Below are 21,920 nucleotides of genomic sequence, written 5' to 3'. Positions count from 1 at the left end.
CCGACACGCACATACATTGACAGGTTTTCACAGTGCGGGGATCGGAACATCAATATAAGTTAAACCTTCGAGATTAAACACTCTTAATGCACAACATAACCATCAAACTTACTGACTTATTCATATAAGTCACACAGAGCGATGAAGGACTTCATGCCGTGTCTCCTTCCTTCTTTCTGCTGTGACGGTGCGCTCTGTGCTGTGAGGCGTTCATGTGCGCTCCTAATTGTGAGTGTTAGGCGCTAATTGTTTTTCATTTTTATTCATGTACCCCCATTGACAATTGGTGTACCCGTGGGGGTAGCACTTTCTATGATGTTCCCTGATCAATTTTGCAGATCCTCACGATCAACTTTTATCTGAAGTTCTCACAGCGGCTCTCGTTCCTCAACTTCCACCATTTGGTCTTCTGTTCTGTCCCTGTTTGTTTTCTCTTTTGCATGAGTCATTCTACATACTTTACCTCTATGCTGTGTGGCGAGTCTCTCTTGTCAACAATTTGCAATTACCATTTTCTTTCAGGTTACATCGTCTGCACATAAAGTAATCTACCTGCGTCCACCTGCCTCCGCGTTTACAAGTGACTCTGTGTTCCTCCCTCTTTCCGGAAATAAGTTTGTACCACAGCCATTTCCATTCGTTTTGCGAAATCTACGACCATCTGTCCTTCCATGTCCCTATCCTTCACACCATACCAGCCCAAAACCACCTCATCTCCTCTGTTCCCTTCACCAACATGACCATTGAGGTCTGCACCGATTACCACTCTCTCACCTCTGAGAATCCTCTGCCAGCCAGCTCCAGAAATTCTCTTTCTCTTATAACTCACAACCAACTTGTGGGGTGTACGCACTAACAATGTACATCATTACTCACCCAATTTCAGTCTCCATCACCGTGGCTCTGTCTGACACTCTCCTGACCTCCACGACATTGTTTGCATACTATTCCTTCAGGATCACACCTACCCCCTTTCTCTTCCCATCCACTCCATAGTAAACCCATAGTATACCCTCCTCCAATACTTCTTGCCTTGCTGCATTTCCATCTGGTCTGTTGGACAGCTATCACACTACCTACCTTTTCCTTCTACTGTGCCAGCATCCCTTCACACACTGCTACGCTGCTGCCTTTTCTCTTCTCTGTGTTTTTCCTCACATGTATCCCCCAACTGGTCTTCGATGAGCTATAATTCCAGCATTTACGGCATATAGGTTTCCTAGATGGTATATTTGTAGCGGATCTAGTCTGCTCAGAGTGATATCAAACCCGAACACAGGCTGGTGAGGCCACGGGGGGTCTCTGATCCAGGCGAGAGGATTTAGGTAGAACCTGTGTTTACTTTCTGTGTGCCGGCCCCAGTTGTACCGCTGCTCTGCATATTTGTATATGCGTGATGCCCAAAGGTATGTCACAGTGGCCGCCCACTCAATTCTCCTGCAATCCTTTTCTGCTGTTGCTAAACCCAAACAAACCCCGTCCATTTGTACATGTTGGTATAATGTACTCATGCCGAACATTTATCAGAGAGGACGGTAAATAATCCTCATGGATTTCATCAGCCAGATTTATGAGCTGCTACCTGAGACGTGTTTTGCTTCACAACCTGGCTCTACTCCTATTTGCTTTTTTTTTTTTAAATCTACACCACTGGCAGCAAACCTAGTTAACATGCCAAATGTTAGGTGTAAAAAATCCACAGTATTCCGACTTGTTGATAAGGTGAATTTCAAATAGAGTGACCTCATGTCTCCCCTGCAGTATGTTGCTTTTTCACCTGTGATCATGAGGAAAATATTTAGAAATAGTAAAGCCACAGGCAAGGAATGTCCGCAGAGGTACTGGGGAAGTGTTGTCAGCCATTACATCAAAGCAAGCACTACTTTATTTTGACGGAACATAGTGTATATATTTGTAAATGAATAAGAAAAGGAGGAAAAACAAATCATATTAAACTTAAACTCACATGTGTCTTAATCATTCTAAATTACAACCTTTTTGTGATACAATCTTCATCCTAATAGCACAATGTGGTAAAAATTATTATGTATGGATTTGTTTTTCAACGAAATATAAATATGTCTCGGTTTGCGCAAACTACTGCGGTTATAGTACGACAGAACATTGTCCTAGTCCTAGTCCTGACTAGGAATTGAGTGTCCGAACCAAGCATCCACAGAATGGATAGTGGTTCTTTTTGAGTTGGAACACGATAGACCGATTCCGTCGAGGGAATCCTTTAACCATCTTTATTATGTGTGTCTGTCACCTTTTCTCCTGCCAGAGCAGGATCTATCAAGCACTGTGCTCCGAGCGCTGTCAATGCCGCTATTCACATGATGAGGCGTCGAAGCGCACTGTGAACTCCCGAGTGTTAGAATAGACTTTCAGGCAGTCTCTGTGCTTTTTTTTTTTTAACTGATGACGGCTTCAAATGCCTGTGTGACGGGATGCGTTGTAAAGCGCATGCGTGTGATTGCGCCTTTTGATGTAAACAAAGTCGTGTGAGCCCACAGTCGTTGGCCGTGCTTTCTTGGATATAACGCGAGTGTCAGCTCTCGTGATAGAAATTTCGGCTCTTTTTAGACAGCCGGTTCTTTTCTCTCAGCTCACTAAAAAGAGCTCTTTTGGCTCCCGAGTGGCTCCTCAGATTTTTTTTTTGTTGCCTTAATTTATTACCAAATTATGTGTATTGTGTAATATGAATTAAAATGTAAAAAAAAATACATGATGTCAAATGTTTCTTATTTAAATGGATTTATTTAACCCTCAATGAACAGCTACAAAAACATATTATAATACAATGTTATATTATAAAAACAAAGGCTCCTATCAATTGACAAATTAGGTCAAACTAGGTCAAAGAGCACCACAGCGTGTTTAACCCCGTCCCTCCCCCTGCTCAGTGTGGACACAGTGACACCGCCACACATCTTGACCAATGACATTCGCCATTAACAGAAAAAAAGATGAGGAAAAACGAATCGGCTCCCAGTTGACTCCCAATGACGTGAATCGGCTCCTGTTGTCCATTTCTCAGAGCCGATTCATTCGCGACCGACACATTACTACTCGGCACTTTATAACGAAGGTGAGAAACACCACTGATACAAGGAAGAAGTCGTAGTAAAGTACGCCCCCCGGCACCCGTGTGGCTCTCTCCTGCCCTCCTCCCTCGCCACTCATTGGCCTTTGCCAACAAGTCCTCAATAAAGGTAAAAATGATGTTAAATGTGCGTGTATCACTTTTGTTCATCGTTCATGTGCATTTCACATTGTTTTCTGCATGTAAAACTAATAACTGTTCTATCCTAAAAGTGTTTTGTGTTCACATTTTAGATGTGTGAAACAGATTCCTTGCATTTCCATTGCTTCCTATGGGAAGAATTGTTTCAGTTTTTGTGCGTTTCAGTTTTAGACCAGCCCTTTGGAATGGATCCATCGCCAAAACCGAGGTTACGCTATATTTTGGTGTTATTATGACGTTTGCTGTTTCTGTTGTCACTTTTTTGCTCCTGGAATATTTTATTCATATAAATTACAGCCTTTTATCACACAACTATGACGTTATTCTTCTACTACTTTGACTTTTTCTTTGTCGTATTATTGCATTTTTATGAAAACCCTGACACACAAACACACACACACACACGCACACTTTCGCAGCAGACACATGGCCATTCATTAACAAGTACAGTGTACAACATAATCATCGACAGCCAATGTTGTAATAACAGTAAGGAGCAGGCAGCTCAGCCAGCGTTAGTATTGCTGATGAGTTCATTATAAACATGACGGCAAGTGTGACGCGCCTGAGTTTCACACCAATGTTTGCAACAGAAAGAAATAAACCGTGAACACAGAAGTCGATAAAGCTGCTGATGCCAAAACCTACAACAAATATCATCAAAAAGCCACATCAGTAGGTTACCTAAAGCCACAGCTCTTAATACCAATGTTTTTTGGACTCAATGCCGATTCGAGACGGGCATTTATTTGCTTTTGTAGACCATGCACCGCCAGCTTTTACAGCTTGAATTAATACAGCAGCAATTTTAATAAAAATGAAACTCTGCTGATCCATATTGACTAAGATGCTATTTCATTTATTTTTCAAAACATTTGACTCCTCCAATTTGCTGTAGCAGCCTCTCAGATGCCATGTTGTGCATTATAAATGGCAAATCTGCATACTGTACTTGCCTCCTCCTTTTTATACAATTGTACATGCCAGTTCGCGTTGCGTCGGACTAGAAAATATTTAGCCGGTGTCAAAGGGGCTGGATGCAGATGTGCCTTAATGTGATTACCACACGCAGAGCTACATGTGCTGTCAGCTTAATTCACCCACTCGCATTGTCACGCACACACACGCTCCCAGTGTGACCCGCTAAAACAGACAAGTTGACACAAGGCCGCTGAAAATCCAACATCTGCGGGTTTTAAAAAAAATATTTAAAAAAGCTTTGAAAGAGCCGCAAAAGTAGCTGAGGTCATGTCGAAGTTGCTGCACGCGGCTGCGTACAGGGGACTCATGCACATGCAGTATTCATTCACACAAGGGCGTCCCAATGCAATATACATGTGGCAAAATAAGCCGAGCTTGCCTCTTTTATTTAGTATTTCCACCTCACATTGTTTATTTGTGCTGCAGAAATCCTGAAGCATCACACTCTAACCTGCACGGCTCGAGGATAACGGATGCTGTCCAGATTTTTATAAAGCCTCCTGAGGCAAACCGGAATTGATGTTATTGGGCTACGTGAATAAAACCTGAGTGCTTGCCTGTTTGAGTCTTTGACCAGCGTTCTTCCTTAAAAACACCAGAGTACTGTAATCCTGTTGGACAGAAAATCTTTGACAGTTTTTGCAGTAGTTAAAAAAAAAAAGAAATCACAGCACTCTTGTCATTTGGAGGATCTTTGACTATCCCGCATTTGTCCTTAAAAGCCATACAGTACAAGGCTTCTGCCATATAGTAGATGATTTTTGACTAGCTTTTTGCAGAAGGTCCTTGCATATTTTATCGATGCATTTGTCTATTTATTCACATGCCTCTCAGGAAGAGCTGTCACTTCACAATTACAAAGTTCTCCTCAATTACCAAAAGGTGCACAGTTACAGTACTATGCGGTGGGTTCTATATTATGACCTTTATGTTAGCGGTTCTGCAGCAACGTCTTTCAATTATTTCCGCTTCCAAACCATATACTCAATTAGCATGTTGACTGTATGGCAGCCTGCTTATCTTTCAATTTAATTAAGATGATAATAATGCGGACATAAATCCTTAATCCATTGTCTCCTGCAATCTTCTCCCCAAGTACAATCCTACGGTACCGACCTACGTGTCAATCTGATTAAATTAATCACCTTGCTGCCTTGCATCCCACACCTTTTTAATCGCATAATTCATGCTTAAGTAAACAAGTTAGGCGTATGAATCTCTGTTTGATTGCCTGTTTGCTTATTAGAATCTTTGACTAGCTTTTTTTATTAGATCTTAAAAAATATATATATAATAAATATATATATTTTCCCATATGCAAAAAAGTACCATTTTGTCTGACTAGTGTGATTGGGGTGATGAAAATGATTGAGCAATAAAAAATAAAAAAAAAAACACTTATGAAATCTGAGCAATAAACGAATGCAATATTTGATAGCTTTATGATAACAAACACAGTTGTGGCTACGTTGTTAATAAAGCTGAAATTGATTTTGATGTTCAGTGAGCTGCTAATGCACTGTGGAAATTGCTTTCCCTTCATGCTAATTCATGACTGCTGTTTTTTTTTTTTAAGTAGGTTTCTTTGCCTCCTTATTCTCTCTTTTTATCACCACTTCTATTTGTTACCTGAGTGCTTTCTTTATGGGGTACACTCAAATGCATGGAGTTTGTATAATATTGCAATTATGATGCAATGAGTGAAGAAACTAATTCAAATAGTTTTCTTATTTATAGAATTATGACTATAATTCTAACCTTACTCCGAGGCCTGTCACGATAACAAATTTTGCTGGACGATAATTGTCCTACAAATTATTGCCGATAAACGCTATTATTGTCAACATGATTTTGAGACCATTGCTCCTTAATGTAATGATAATATGGCATGATAATGCATATACGCCGTATCAAAAGCAATAGACTTTAATTTCTCAAGAGTATTTAACTTTGCAATTGGAATGTCAAGAACTTTTAAATAGAATTTAAAAAACAACATGATAAATTACACAAAAAAAAACAATGGAAATAAAATGGCTGAAATAAAATTGCAAAGATTGCACTTAAATAAAAAATCACAATCCATCACAATATTTCTGATTTTCAGTCAAAAAATTGAGAAACAACTAGGGACGTCCGATATTGGCTTTTTTGCCAATAACCGATATGCTGATATTGTCCAACTCTCAATTTCCGATTACGATATCAACCGATACCGATATATGCAACATCACATATCTTCTGTCGTGGAAGGACTGGACTGGACAGGATTGAACTTATTACTTTATTATATATTAATATTATGTATTATTATCATGACTATTGCACTACGAATTTGATCTGTTTATTCTTATTCTATTTTCTTATTTTTGTTATCTCTCATGCTCTGCCTGTTTTATTTTGTGATTAAATTCATGATGACATTTTTGCACAGCTGCTGGAAATGTGAATTTCTCTTGGAGAGTAATAAGTATACCATCAATCAGTCCGATCCAGACACCCACAAGTATTAGCAAGCAAACATTTTATAGACAATAATTATAGTTTTAAATGCAGAAAACAATACAGAATAACTATAAGTGACAAATGCATGGAACTTATTATTTTTGCAGACTATCAAAGTGCTGGCTCTTACAACTTTGGCGGGCTCCATGGCGGGTTATTTAACAGTCACCCTCAATAAAAAATGCAGTGAGTCAGCAACTCGCAGGGTGCTTTTTTTGGGCACAGTACAGTAGGGCAAACGAAAGTTTTTTCGGTGTGATATTGTACGTAAACCCAGGCTGTGCAATTTTAATGAAATTAAGACCCATACAAACACGGTGGCTTACGAAACCCGGGGTTTGACGGTGTATTGCACGACACAGTAGCAACAGAACCAATGTTGTGATCGCGGTACGGAACCAACTGCTGTAGCCAGCAGTAATGCCGCTGATGAGTTCATTGTAAACCTTGGCAAGTGTAGCATGCATGAGTTTCACACCAACAGTCGTAACATTTTAAAGTGCATGCAGAGGTAGATGAAGCCGCTGGAAGCTGACCATATTTGAGACATCAAATGTTGTTACTGCCGTCTTGTGGTCAATGCCACACTAATTAGAGACACTGGCGGTTATTTGCTTTTGTAGATTACACAACCAGTGACTGTAAGGAACCCTGCACTTATTTGAATAGACACATCAATTGGAACATTTTATGTGTTTTCGTCCTGTTTTCTTTCTTTGGCAACCCGTTTAGGCGGAACAACGCTTTTATATACAGTATGAGTATTGAGCGTATATTTTTCAGTGAATATGTTTTAATAAACTCGGGTTAATTCAGATTAAGAGCGAACGACTTAATCAACATCTTTCCTCAGCATCACTGCGTCCTAAATAGTCATCAAGTGACTGATTGTCATTGGATTCGTTCTCCTCTTATCTTCTCCAGCAACCGGAGGCATGTTTGGTCCTCAAGGAGAATCAGGGTCAGAGCCCGAAGACGACAACCAAATGAAGTTTTACACCGAGCAGCACAGAGGACGACGGCGCAGCAAAGGTGAGACGGAAGACGCCTTTACATAAAGACGCAAAGGGAAGGAATTTAAAGATAAACACACGTAAAGCTCTTAAGCCTGAACACACATCCGCTGTCGGGCGCGCTTGTGAGCAAACACTGAAGTGTGTCGGGTTTGCGGACATAAAGTAAATGTTTGCTGGCGTGAGTGCACATGCTTTTGTCTACTCAGTAGGCTTTTATAGTAATTGAGAGACCCCTTCACAAGCTCAGTGACACCCACCCACACCCCAGAGGGATTAGCTAAACCAGCACTTTCACTGCAGACGGTAGGCCTACACTTTGTGGCCTTTCCAAGACTGTGATAGATACGTGGTTCAATAAGATTAATTCAGCGTTCTCACTCCCTGTCTTCCTGTTTTTGACCTTCAACTGAATCCCACCATTTCCAATTTTCTGTTTTTATTTAGAAATGCAGCACAGGGGATATTTGCAAGATGCTTTTATGAAGCTGACTTATAAAATACCAAAAGGTGCAGGTTAAGTGGCTCATTTCTTGGGAAATTGGAAGTTTGACAGAGCCGAAGGGCAACCAAAACAACCAATTTATAATGCTGACAGCAGAAATGATATCATCTCTTTTGGGAGCTTTGTCTTGTAGGCTGGATTTGACCCAATTCTGATAATTGTTTTTCACCAGATGATTGAGCTGATTCACTTGTTAGGTAATAATAATCCTCCAGGAGGATTTTAAGGACTTTATCTAGCTCAGGAAATAGGAGAATTTTCTCATAGTCACACTTGTTAGTACATGACAACCATTGATATTTAAACATTTTTGGGGGGGTGTATGTAAACATGGCTGTGTAACTAACAACTTAAGCTGACAGATAACTGTAACAGATTTCAAAAGCAAAAAAAAAAAGTGGTCTAAATTACAGACTCATCTTTACATTTTCACCCAAATGACTTATTACGCCCCTGGTGTACCGCATGTTGGTGGTCTGCGTATCACGGTTCTTACTGGTGATCAATAAATGGACACTTGTAAAGTAGAATAGACCAAAAATATACATTTTGCATAAATGCTCCAATTAACGCCTCTATTCAATTAACCGCTGACTCTGATATAGTTGGAATAACCTCTCAATTTGTTTTTTCCAAGTCCGACCTCAAAGCATTCTACCAAAAAAGAAAAAAAAAAGTCTGCAAGTGTGTGGTCTACAAAAACAAATAACCGTTGAGTCAAAAAACAGCTGTGGCTATAGACCACCTGCCGATGTAGCCTTATCTGCTTTATCTACCTCTGCATGTGCAAAGTGTTGGTTGCGCTACTCACTAGGGCTCTGTCCACATGGGAACGTTCTTGGGATTTTTTTGTTTTTTGGAGGGTTGAAGAAAAGCCACATCCACACCGTGCCGGATTAGTATATTGTTTCATCCAGACGGGAACGCATCACTGAGTGAAAACGACGTAATACACAAGGCACACCTTAATGTGGCGCTGTGAACCTGCACGCGGACGTAACCGTGAGACATTCCAAACCATAGAAGAAGGAAGAACGCATGCGCATCAAGGCACATCAAGGCACATCAAGGCACATCCCCGAGAAGTGGAGTTACTTCTGCGAGTCATTATGGAGTGTAAGACAACAAAATATCAGGAGAATGTCGACTGAGGTGAGTCATGTCCGTCAAAATATTCAGACATTATGTGGGTGGGTCGGTGACATCATCGTTTTTAGCATATAGCTAGTCCATACAGTCCATACCAAAAAATACAGTTTCAGGTCACACAGAACGCCATTCCTTTATGGATGAGAGGCTGAAACGATAAAATACTTTGCCGTTTTGACCTGAGAACGTTTCCATGTGGATAGCCCCTCATGTGTGTACTGCCGCAATGTTGTTTCCAATGAAGTCATCAATGGTATTAATAATGGCTCAGCAGTTCCTTCTGTATTACAACATTGGTTCTGCTGCTAGTGTGTTGTGCAATGCACATTTTATAAATGACCGTATGCGTGTGGTCCAAGGGCGTTACAGTTTCCTTTCCATTTTCTAATGCAGTATTGTATTGTATTTGTATTTGTATTTGTACTTTATTCATCCCACAGCGGGGAAATTCATTTGTTACAGCAGCAAGCAAGATACGCAAGTAAAGAATACAGTGTAAAGAATACAGTATTACTAAAGTTTAACAAATTAAGTTGCTATATACGGTCTACTGTATAAAAACTCATTGGACTCACTGTGATTTAGGTAAATAAACACCCCGGCTATAAATGTGGCATTTACGGTTGGCACTAAATTGGAATTGTAACAGTTTACTTTATCCAATGATGCTTAATAAAGTTACCATAAAGAACATCACCTTGGTTAGTGTCCGCCCCGGTTAGCATGTTTTTCGGTTAACGTCAATAATTCATGCTAAAATTTGGCCTCGGTGTGCTACATTTTCTGTTTAGCATACAATATGACGTGCGTCTTGTCGGGTTATTAATACACTGTGTTTTTTTATTATTATTTAAATACATGCTATTTAAAATATGGGAGAAATTTACGTTCCGAACTCTCTAATTTGGGTCGCTGCCTGTCAGTAAACGGTGATGGTGGGTCCCGCAGCCAAACCAGTTGAGAACCACTCTTATAGGGTATTTTCAATAACGTTTAGCAAATGATGAGCTGTGAAACACGAGCTCAAGGCTGTCACTTCCATTTAAGGATCTTCCATTACGCTCATCTATTGTGTCAGAAACCCTGATCAGAACATAATTAGCAATGGCGAGACCATTCAATGTTGTTTCTCTTTGTTTACCTGCAGGCCACCCACACAGTCCTCTAAATAAGGTCACCCTGACATTGATTACCATCAGCACCTGTGTCATCGCCATTGTCTATGCCACGCAGGATTCCTGCCCACTCACTGTCAAGGTCACGCTTCATGTGCCCGAGCACTTTGTCGCAGATGGTGAGTACGACACATGCAGTTACATTAGACGTGGTCAAAGAGTAAACCCAAAAAATACGTGGTAGTTGATATCATATTCACGTTTGCTGTCATTCACTTTGGTCTTGCGGATTTTTAACAACTTTTTGCAGTCTTTGTAGCCAACATTCATTGCCGTGTCTATTTCCAGGTATAATTGAATGCAGCTGTCCTTCAAGATGCTAGAGTAAACATTTATAAATTGACTTTAAACTGATATAAAGACTATCATGCGCTATCATGTTAGGTGTTATCATGCTAACAACTAGCATGTTAGCATTGCATTATCTTTTTATCTCATGTACATGTATTGCGCAAACATGCTAGGTGCTATCATGCTAGGTGTTAGCATGCGAACAGTTAGCATGCTAACTACAGCATGTCATTCCGGCATCAGCTCGTCAGCATTAGGGCGCGGGATTTGACGAGTGCAGCATTTCAGTTTGCGGTCAGCATTGCCAGAATTCTCATCCAATTTCTCCCAAAATTGTAGTTACTTTTATTTCCATTTACCTTTTTAGCTGGAGTTACTTTTCATCTCTCGATTATATTACTGGACACGCTATCCATAAGCTCAAACAACTGTACAATCTGTACTCCGCTACCTTGTTTCTCTGCAAAACTTTCATATGCGCCTGAAGCACAGCAAACCAGCATTTTTAGAAAATTTACAGAAGTTCAGCGAACAAGCGTGCGAGTGGACAGATGCAGAGAAGCCAAGCTAAGATGTACAACAACAAAAAAACTGACTGGAACGCCAGTTGTCAGTTGTAAGACAGATAGGGGTTAGAAAGGAGGACTATAAAATGGACATCAGTGCTCCATGGTTACACAAATAATGTACACCCAAGGCATGCAAGCTCGAGTCTCTAGCCTCAAGAAATGCTTTAATGTGAGGAAATAATGAGTGATGTAAGGTAGCGAGGAGACAAGTGATAAGGATGTGTAGCCGTATAAACAAGAAACCCTCACCAGGAGTGACTAATGGGCCGCTAAGACATCAGCAGGATAGGGAATGGCAATAAGCAAAAGCAAGAAAGGAACAGAAAAAAAGCACAGAGTGCAAATAACAGAAGTTACAAAAAGGGAAAAGCAGTCTTTTTCCTCATCATGACATGCAAATCTTTTGTTACCTATGGCAAGTTTTGTGTGTAGAATGATGAATTTGTACATGTCATGTTAGATTTTTTGTAGTTTTTTTAGGTATGCTTTGAAGGATGTTTCACACATTGTTAATTTCATTAAAAATCAACGATGATATTGATATCAGGCTGATATCAGCAAAAAAAACAAAAAAACAATATCGGATTATATACATCATGCCTGCATTTCAAATCTGCGATACTGGTACTCCGATACAAGCAGTCGATCCCAGACTCCGCCCCAGTGCATGTATCCAGTAGCGACCGGGAGCCCATGTGTAGGAATGACGTCAGCCGTGTGTAACAAGCAGTAAAAAGACGTTGCAGCTGAGTGCAATATTTGTCATGCACAAGTTTCCCATGTGGCACATAATTGGGTTCAATACAACCAACCTCTTCTGGACAGATTCTGGACCAGCATTCGGCATCTCAGGAGGGGGAAGCAGTGCACAGTCAAGACCGTGTATGGTGGGGATGATGTGCTGCTAACCTTGACTCGGGATGTTGTGGATCGGTGGAAAGAATACTTCGAAGACCTCCTCAATCCCACCGACATGTCTTCCTATGGGGAAGCAGAGCCTGGGGACCCCACGGTGGGCTCTCCTATCTCTGGGGCTGAGGTTGTCAAAAAGCTTCTCGGTGGCAGGGCCCCGGGGGTCGATGAGATCCGCCCCGAGTTCCTTAAGGCCATGGATGCTGTAGGCGTGTCTTGGTTGACACGACTCTGCAGCATCTTTACGAGTGAGGGAAGGATGGAACGTGAGATCGACAAGCGAATTGGTGCGGCGTGTGCGGTGATGCGGCCTCTACATCGGTCTGTTGTGGTGAAAAGAGAGCTAAGCCGAAAGGCAAACCGTAGAACCGATACTCATCCGCATTGAGAGGAGCCAGATGAGGTGGCTTGGGCATCTGGTCATGATGCCTCCCGGACGCCTCCCTGGGGACGTGTTCAGGGCAAGTCCGACCTGTAGAAGGCCTCAGGGAAGACCCAGGACACATTGGAGAGACTATGTCTCCCAACTGGCCTGGGAACGATTGTCTTATGTTCTGGTCAATACAGTGCATTGTACATCACAGTGAACGTGTCTAGACTTTTATATCCCTGCAAAATCTAAGCAATTGGATAAAATATATATTCATTTCAACATATGAATGTCAAACACAAATACTGTACATTGTTGCTTTTTTATTTCCACATTTTACAGTATAAAAACAAAACATGATGGAACAAGTTTTTTTCTGCTCCAAAATAGAAAAAAATAAGTATCTTCTTGTCTTAGATGCAAACTAACATGTGCGAACAAATAACGAAAAATGTATCACTCCGTTGTTTGTTTATTTTTTTTAGTAATTTATTTTTTTGTTTTACCAATGGTGTCACGCTGGAAACATTCCCCTATCCCTCTGAATAGAAATGATGTGTTCTTGTTGTTTTACATACTCTACAACCAGGAACTAGCCTGCTTCACAAACGTAGCGCTTCACGCTTGATTTTTTCCACTTTTGTTGATCTTCAGTCTTCTCATACTGAGTGGCATTCTATCATCTAATGTGGCATTCTAGCATTCAGACATCACAATTTATTGATGTATTTCACGTTGTAGAATATCCCATGCATCGTGTTGTTTACATTCTACATATAGCGACACGCCAAAATAATTGCTACAAGCAAAGGTGAAGGCTACATGGCAAGCCTCCTAATGTGTTGCCGAAACACGTTCACCAGAGAAGAACACAGGCCAGCAACTTTTCTCGTTTTACATTTAGATTCAAGCGACTTGTTTAAGTGCCTCCATCTTTATTCATCCTTCCATGACTGACAAAAGAGAATGGTAATGTGATCGCTACCTTTTGTGTCCCACTGTGGTGCAGGAATTGGTTTTAAATTGACCCATAGCCCTTTGAATGCCTCTGCCAGCCCACCTTCCACCAACCACCAGCCAGAAGTGATACCTCGCTGTAAAATAATCTTTATGCTGAAGCACAATCCACCCCTCAGCACTCTGACTGAAAGTAAAAGTCTTTGGCATCAATTAAGGATAATCTCGTTCAGTGATCAGAGTTTAATGATTGGCCTGGGAGCAATGAGAAAGAATGGTAACTCAGTGCCAATGAGCACGGTCCCACGACTGCACTTATTAAGGAAGTCTCGTAAATATATGCATTAAAGGTTTCTCATTTAAATACGGTGTAGACAAAGGGGAGTTTCAGTTTACGGTGACTAAAGGAATTAGCTGACTGAAACAACATCTTTCCAATGCCATTTTACAACTTGTTTTGTTCACAGGAAGTAGTTTTGTGGTGGCCATGGGTGGCCTCCTGGATGTTTCCAACTGGTTGAACCCAGCCAAGCTCATCCTGTACTATCAGACCAATTCGTCCACACAGTGGGTCCGAGATTACTGCGGACAGAGGACCACCGACCCTTGCGAGCAGATCTGCGACCAGGACACAGGTTGGTACTTAATGATATACTCCATACGACGGATGCAAAACATCATTCACATGCAGTAAAGGTAATATAATGAGCAATAAGAATAAGAAATAAATCAATGTTGGTCATTATTTGGGCACTCAGAATGATACAGGACAGTGCAAACTGACTAGTTTGTTATGCGCAATATTGTACAATTACTGGGACAACAATTTGGCAAACATTTTCATTCAAAACCGAATCATGTAAAAACTGGGGCTTTCAAAAACCCAGTTCTGACTGTAAAATATATAACGGTATACATTTAAAGACGCACAAAGTTTGAGTTCATGGTTCTTGCCCAGGAAAGGGTCGAGTGACATCTCCGGGTTGTGGATGAGATCTTAACCCCAATTGGGGGAGTCCTCGGGGTCTTGTTCACGAGTGAGGGAAGATGGAGAACGCTCGATGGGGGATTGGTGCGGTGTTTGCAGTGATGCGGGCTCTGGATTGGTCCGTTGTGGTGAAGACGGAACTGAGACGAAAGGCAAAGCTCTCAATTTACCGGTTGATCTACGTCCCTACCCTCACCTATGGTCATCACTACCTTTGAGTCGTGATCGAAAGGGCAAGATCACCGGTACAAGCGACCAAAATGAGTTTTCTCCGTAGGGTGGATGGGCCCTCCTTTAGCGATACCGTAGAACCGCTGCTCCTCGACATTGAGAGGAGTCAGACGGGTTGGCTCGGGCATCTAGTCAGGATGCCTCCCAGACACCTCGCTGGGGATGTGTTCAGGGCATGTCCGACTGGTAAGAGGTCTCGGGGAAGACCCAGGACACGTTGGAGAGGCTATGTCTCTCAACTGGCCTGGGAACACCTCGGGATCCGCCGGGAGGATCTGGATGAAGTAGCCAGGGAGAGGCAAGTCTGGGCTTCCCTGCTTAGGCTGCTGCCCCTGTGGCCCACCTTGGATAAGCGGAAGAAGATGGATGGGTGGATGGTGTAAAGACACAATGAATGTTATTATATACAGTAGGAAGCACTTACTCCCTGTTAGCATTTTTCTGCTAACCATAAAACTATATGTAGGCTGAAAATTAATTGTGCCACAAGGTGTATGCTTTTTATTTAGATTTAAAAAAATCCACCTTAACAACATGATTCTTAACAATCTATTAATGTGTGGGTCATAAATTAATTCATTCCTCACAATAGGCAGAGAGATGTTTTTTTTTTTTGTTTTTTTTAACTCTAGCGTGTTTCGAAAAAAAAAAAAAGGTTCCCCCATCGCACGCTTTTTCAAATCAAACCGTTTTGAGCATAATTGTGCTGACATTAAAACGACTCTTAAGCAAAGCTAGGAGTGCAGAGTGTCACGTTGTCGCATGAGTGGCATAACTCCCGCTGGTATTTCATGGCCACTACATCAAGCCTATAAGCTCATTAGAATGGATTACATTTGTAATGTATGTGAATTAATGCCACCGTGGTCAAGGGCACGATGAAGGCTGATGCATAATGGATTACAGCAACAGATACTCAAATGCATCAAGATGCCAAAGATGGAGCTTGTGGATTGTGCTGCGTTCAGGATGTCCGGCGTGTGTTTATACGTCGGAGAGACCGGTAATCGTCCTAATTCAATTTTGCAGCCGTTTACTCTCTCGCTACATTCGGAAGATTCTCCTTGTAGTAATGCCTCGCCCTTTCTCCTTGTCTCTCCCAATTTATTTCCCCTTTCATCTGTCCTTTTCAGCAGCGAGATTATTTGATGAGCGATTGCCCTCAAGTATGTTGTATCTCCTCCTCGGGGGCAAACTAATCTGTCCGCTGGCAAAAATTAAAGGTGCTCTTCAGAAAGTGCTTTCTATTTCCATCGTTGTCCTCTCTGTGTAAGTAACAACTTACACAATCACGACAAACCATGACGAACACACACTCTGGTGTTGCTCAAAACGAGCCATTCAAAGAACCCATGGTGAACACATGGTGTGAATGTTGACTAGACGATAAAGGAAGAATGGTCCAAACGCTGAGGTAGGTTAATGCCGCTCGGAGCAGTAATCATAGTGTTGATGGAGCTCAAACTTTCTATAGCTGACGCCATGTTCTTCTTCTTTAGGCAGTCAACTAGTGGAAACTGAATCAACAGTGCCTCTGCTGGTTGCCACCAAGCAGTGCACTCTTATCTCCATTCATATCCATCCCTACTTCTAAATAAATACAGAGTCGAGTTAGATCCCTTAAACCTACCCTTTATTATGCAAGACATTTTGGACAACACTACGTATAGTTCTGAATTTGTGAGAATTGTAAAAGATTTGAATTAAATTAACACTGCAGATTGTGAAACGATGAACTAAAACCCAGTGTTGATCTGTGAACTGTGCATTATTGTCTTTTTAAAAGCTGATTTATGTTGCATTCCTGACTGCTGGGAAGTAGGGAATACAGTCGTCCCTCTCTCCATCGTGGTTCCAACATCGCTACCTCACTCTATCGTGTTTTTTCAACAATTAATTGATTAATAAATGATTGCTGCCTGTTATTAGTCCAAACAAATGCATATTTTAGCAAATGTTACGTATTGTTGGCCTAATTTAAGCATTTTCAAGCATAAAAAAGGCAATACTTGACGTTTATGAAGCCTGGCTGGTCGCTAGGTGTCACTAGTAACACACACCAGACTTTATTACAGACTTGTTTTAAAATTACATATCTCACAACAGGCTGAATAATATCATAAGAATAATAATAATAGTCATCGTCCTCATCATTACAATATCACAGGCTACTTTTGTGGCTAGACACAACTTTGAATCCCCCAAATTACCTCTTGTTCACACGTCCGGAAGACATTTATTGAAACACACATGAGCACGAGTCTTATATATGTCTTAAATTGCTTATTTTCTCTGATTATATCTACTATATTGGGTAATACAAGTGTAAAGGTGACTATAGCAGTGTTATTTCATATCTAGAGGGTTCTAATGAGGGTAAAAAGTCATATTTGGAAAGTCACAAACAGGTTTTCTACGCTCTAACTAGGAAAATATTCCGTTTATTAATATTGAATCCTACTTTGCGGAAATTCACTTATCACAGTCAGGTCTGGAACCAATTAACTGCAATAAATGAGGGATTACTGTATCCCATTTGTGATGTCCAAAATTCGACTTCAAAGCATTCTACTTGAAAGTAAACAATAAAATCATATGGCCGATGACCTCAGAAGGATGCCGTTAACCTTTAGCGGTACATTGTAGTCAATTATGCTAACAACTATACATATGGTAAATGCTCCAATTAACACAGCTGCTTAATTAACCACCAAGCCTCTTATAGTCATCTACAAGTCGTCTAAATTAGCACCTGGTCAAAAGACCACAACAACCTCCCCGACCAGTCCAGGGTTTACCCCGCCTCTCGCCCCAAGGCTGCTGGGGTGTTTGCGAGAGCCAGCAATTTTATAAAGAAGGTGAGAAACAGTATTGACTTCAGTTTCACCAGGATGTACGGGAAGTCTGCGTCAACAAGTTTCATCTGTTGTTTTCTGAATGTCAAACTAAAAACTAAATTAGTCCCTATAAAATGTATTTTTTGTTAATATTTTTGGGTGTCTGGAACGGATGAATTAGATTAACATTATTTCCTATTTGAAAAATCGCCTCAGTTTTTACACATTTCAGTTTTCGTCGGAACTTTTGGAACAAATGAATGACAAAAAACGAGATTCCACTGTATCCTGTCAGCATCCAACATCTTCATCTACCTCTGCATTGGCTTTAAAATATCGCTGAGCTGACTGCTCTCGGTGTGAAACTCGTGTGTGTTGCACTTGCCCGTAACTCTTGTTTACAATGAACTCATCAGCGCCGTTAATGCTGGCTGAGCAGTTTGCTCCTTACGGCTATTACAACATTGGTTCTGTTGCTGCTGTGCTATGCAGTGCATTTTTTAATAAATAACCATGTGATCAAAGAGAGCTACATTTTCCTTTCCACTTGCTCCTGCACTCCAAATCATTATTAAAGTTAAAAAAATGAAGTTGTTATATGTAATGAGTTTCCGAAGCTTCTCTCTAATGCCCACCCTCTTCTCAGTTTAGATAAATAAACACGGCGACTACTGTACTGCATAACTGGAGCATTTGCTGTACTCTTAAAGCCAGCATTTACACTCTCATGTGTCACTCCATCTTTGCTCTTTGTGACTTTGCTTCATGATACGCCATCATTATCTAATAGAGCCTCCATGCTAACAAATCAGTGCGCCTATATCATTACTTGAAACACGCTATAATTATATCATCACCGCAGAGCAGGCGCGAGCAATTAAATGCAGAACTCAGTGTGCGGTCCGTCGATGATGTCGCCTTAATAACGTAATGACTGGAGTTATCATTTTATTACTATGAGGTTCCCCATTATTAGCCAATTCATCCTATCCCGCAGTTAAACGCCCTACTAAGGAGAAACGTATTACAGCATCCATCATCATAAGTATCCTCGTAAAGACCCGCCGATCTCCTTGCTTCTTTTGTTTTCCTAATTACAAATGATGTCTTCATCTACTTGTAACTGACGTGACTTTTCATTTGGTGAATGGGCGTCTTTTACATGGAAATGACTTGTGAGAGAAGTTGTGTTCAGAGATGGAGCGAGTAAACACTAAATTAATTGAGGCTAAGTAGGTCAATTAAGTTAGGTCATAACTCATAAAAAATGTGTTTAGGTTGAGTTTTTTTGTCCTCCACGTGCTTAAAAAAGTCACATTGAAGTGGATTCCTGACTGAAAAGGAGTAGGAGGAATCAGAGCTTATTTTATCGGAACCCTTTAAAAGGCAATATGACCTTTTAACATTGATTTTTATTTTTACCCAGTGAGTAACGAGATGCTCGACACACATAACAGCAATATGACTAATGCTTTCCAAACCGCAGCCGTTCTTCATCGCCTGGAATATTGTCTTGGGTGCAACTGTTATCCTGCCGTGCCATTATTGCTTCTTGTGTTGCTTTTCAACTAGGCATCGTTTACCGCTCAAAGGGCAATCAGAATATTTGTTGCCCCTCTTTGGCCACATCCTATGGCGGCCGTGTCCCCCCTGGAGGTAGCAGTGCAGGGCCTATAAACTCAGCCAGTAAATTATTAAACAGCAGGTGATAAAATGTGAAAGGTGTTGCCTGCGTGGCCGTTACACATTTTCTTTTTTTTTCCGCTGTTGTGCTTTCCGAAAAGCGGGCCAAGTGGGAGCGGGCATCGCCATTTATTTAGAGATCAGTCGGGGGTTTCTGCGAAATCTGACCTAAGACTTCACAAATGCCATCCTCTTAAAAGCCATCATAAATTCATTGTGGTCTTTTTTTATAGTCCATATACAAGGCAAGGCTTTATAGCAATGCATGTAAATATGTCTTAATGCTACGGTTTTGGTGCTAGTGTAGAGTTGTGCTTACAAACTGACAATTAAATTAAGCACACCGCTTTTTGGTAAAACTGATGGCTCCTGTGTGCACACTCTGTATTTCTATTGTGGACAAAACACAACTTGAGGATTAAATGGTACTGTTCTAAATGGTAATTTATTCAGCGTCTGACAATAAACGTCTTTTTTCTCTCTCCATCTCAGGAGAATGCAGCTGTCATGAAGGCTATTCGCCAGATCCTGCCCATAAACACCTATGTGTTCGCAGCGACTGGGGTCAGAATGAAGGGTAAGTACTGCATCGCACGCGGAAACGCACTTGCCGACCTTACGTAAGCGTTCGCAGGTTTCTCTCTTAGCAGTATGAGCGTTCAACATTAAAGGGAGCGTATGCAGCGGATTCCTTCCTAGAGGTGCCAACATTCGGACGTACTATACGTATTATATCCCGCCCTCTTCCTGCTTTTGCCGACGTAACACATGCGCGTACTAGTTATGGCTGTTGTCCACTAATGTTAGCAATTTAGCAAAGTTTAGCTACTAACGTTAGCTATCATTGAATGTTATATCATAGCCAACGATGACTGCTTTTGTATATATGCATGCACTACAAATTTATTTAATTATTTTATTCTGGCCGAACAAAAATTTAAGGCAGTTTTCATGCAGTATAATTCGTAATTGTGAAAAATGTAAGACTTATTTTGTACAATCTGTTTTTTTAAACCCCTATTGGTAACATATTCTAGTTGGTGTTGCTGTTATATTTTTTGGTTTGAAAAAAGTTAATTTGTAACGCGTCCCGGGGCACACATTGGCCTAGTGGTTAGCATGTTGGCCTCCCAGTCAGGAGATCAGGAAGATTTCCATTCCAATTTTGGGCATTTCTGTGTGGAGTTTCCATGTTCGCCACAGCTGTTAATGATAATGTTTTCAGACCAGGCACTAATTAGCGACCTCTGCAGTTATTTGCTTTTGTCGACCACGCGCACGGCGACTATCAGAGAAACGTGCTTGAATTTAACTTTGTAAAAGCAATAAAATAGAGGCAGTTTGTAGTTGGATTAAAGGACTAAAGAATGGTGATGTATGGGGAGAGAGCAAATTCAGGGAGGAACAACAAGATCTTCAGAAAATGAGCAGTGGGGAGATAGAATGAGTCAAATGAGCCATGCGGCCCACTCTGACATTGTTTAATGTCTCACATTGCTATTCACCTCCGCCTGTCATCTGCTGGATCCCATCCAGCCACGGATCGAGTTCCCGTTCACCGTTTTAGGGAAGGGCGCTGACAGACGGTAATCTTGCAAATACAAGCTAGGGATGCATCTTCTAATTGAGCTGCAATATTTATTTTTACAGTAGATGCTGTATGTATTCATAATGCAGCAGTGTGATGATGCCACTCACTTGTTCTTCTCTTAAGACCTTGGCCGTATGCTAACTTGGAGAAAGGTTATGACCTGGTTACCGGAGAGCAAGCCCCAGAAAGGATCTTCAGGTAAGTTATTTCTTTACTTCTGGAGCATCTCAAATGTGCAAGCATGACCTCTGTTGACCATCTTCCCAGTCGTGTTGTTTCTTTGGCATGTGTTTGTGAGGGTGATGGAGCATACAGATGCCTGCAGTGAAACAGAGACACAGATGGATGGACAGGATAATGCAACTCGTGCTTGGTTGTAGTTTGAGCCTGTCTCCCCCCGTGGGCCCTCTGGTGTGGAGAAATAGCCCCAGGGCTGGTCCTGGACGGACTCCTTCAAATGCTTTTACTGCCATTCTTGGTAGACTTCCCATTTGTGATGGGATCATCTTGGAAGTGCGAGACAAAGTCAGATTCAAGCATTGTAGCATGGTAGTGTTTAAACGTAATATTTATTAGAATAAGTAAAATCGCTTCACGAATAATAATAATAATACAATAAAAACTCTGTGAACGCCAATGTATTTTTTAACCCGACACTAATTACACAACCTGGCAGTTATTTACTTTTGGAGACCACGCTCCTGGTGACTATGTATCTTATATATTATTTATTTACACATATTTCTATATTTTATTGCCAAATTTTGTTAGCATTATAATCACAATATAATGATCATAATACTTGTGATAATCATATTCACAAGTTTGGGCAGTGACTTAAATGTGTTATTTGCTTATTATTGCTTAGTATCAGTATTGCTTATATATAATTGTAATAACTATTATCTAGTAGTAG

At 41.0% G+C, this 21,920-nt stretch overlaps 1 protein-coding gene across 4 annotated transcripts in view; it reads left to right on the top strand.

Moving 5' to 3' along the window:
- Window positions 1–21,920, top strand: part of LOC129169966 (astrotactin-2-like) — a 286,350-nt gene that overhangs the window by 112,671 nt on the left and 151,759 nt on the right. For all 4 annotated transcript variants that reach the window (XM_054756998.1, XM_054756997.1, XM_054756996.1 and 1 more), the window contains exons 5-9: window positions 7,658–7,765; window positions 10,548–10,694; window positions 14,142–14,309; window positions 19,906–19,990; window positions 21,128–21,202. In XM_054756998.1, coding sequence (XP_054612973.1) covers window positions 7,658–7,765; window positions 10,548–10,694; window positions 14,142–14,309; window positions 19,906–19,990; window positions 21,128–21,202 — 583 coding nt within the window. The remainder of the gene's footprint in view (window positions 1–7,657; window positions 7,766–10,547; window positions 10,695–14,141; window positions 14,310–19,905; window positions 19,991–21,127; window positions 21,203–21,920) is intronic.

Source organism: Dunckerocampus dactyliophorus, chromosome 17 (assembly GCF_027744805.1).
Source record: "Dunckerocampus dactyliophorus isolate RoL2022-P2 chromosome 17, RoL_Ddac_1.1, whole genome shotgun sequence".
In the NCBI taxonomy this organism is placed as follows: Eukaryota; Metazoa; Chordata; class Actinopteri; order Syngnathiformes; family Syngnathidae; genus Dunckerocampus; species Dunckerocampus dactyliophorus.
The sequence above is the reverse complement of the archived record's forward strand: the minus strand, read 5'-3'. Positions and strand labels throughout refer to the sequence as shown.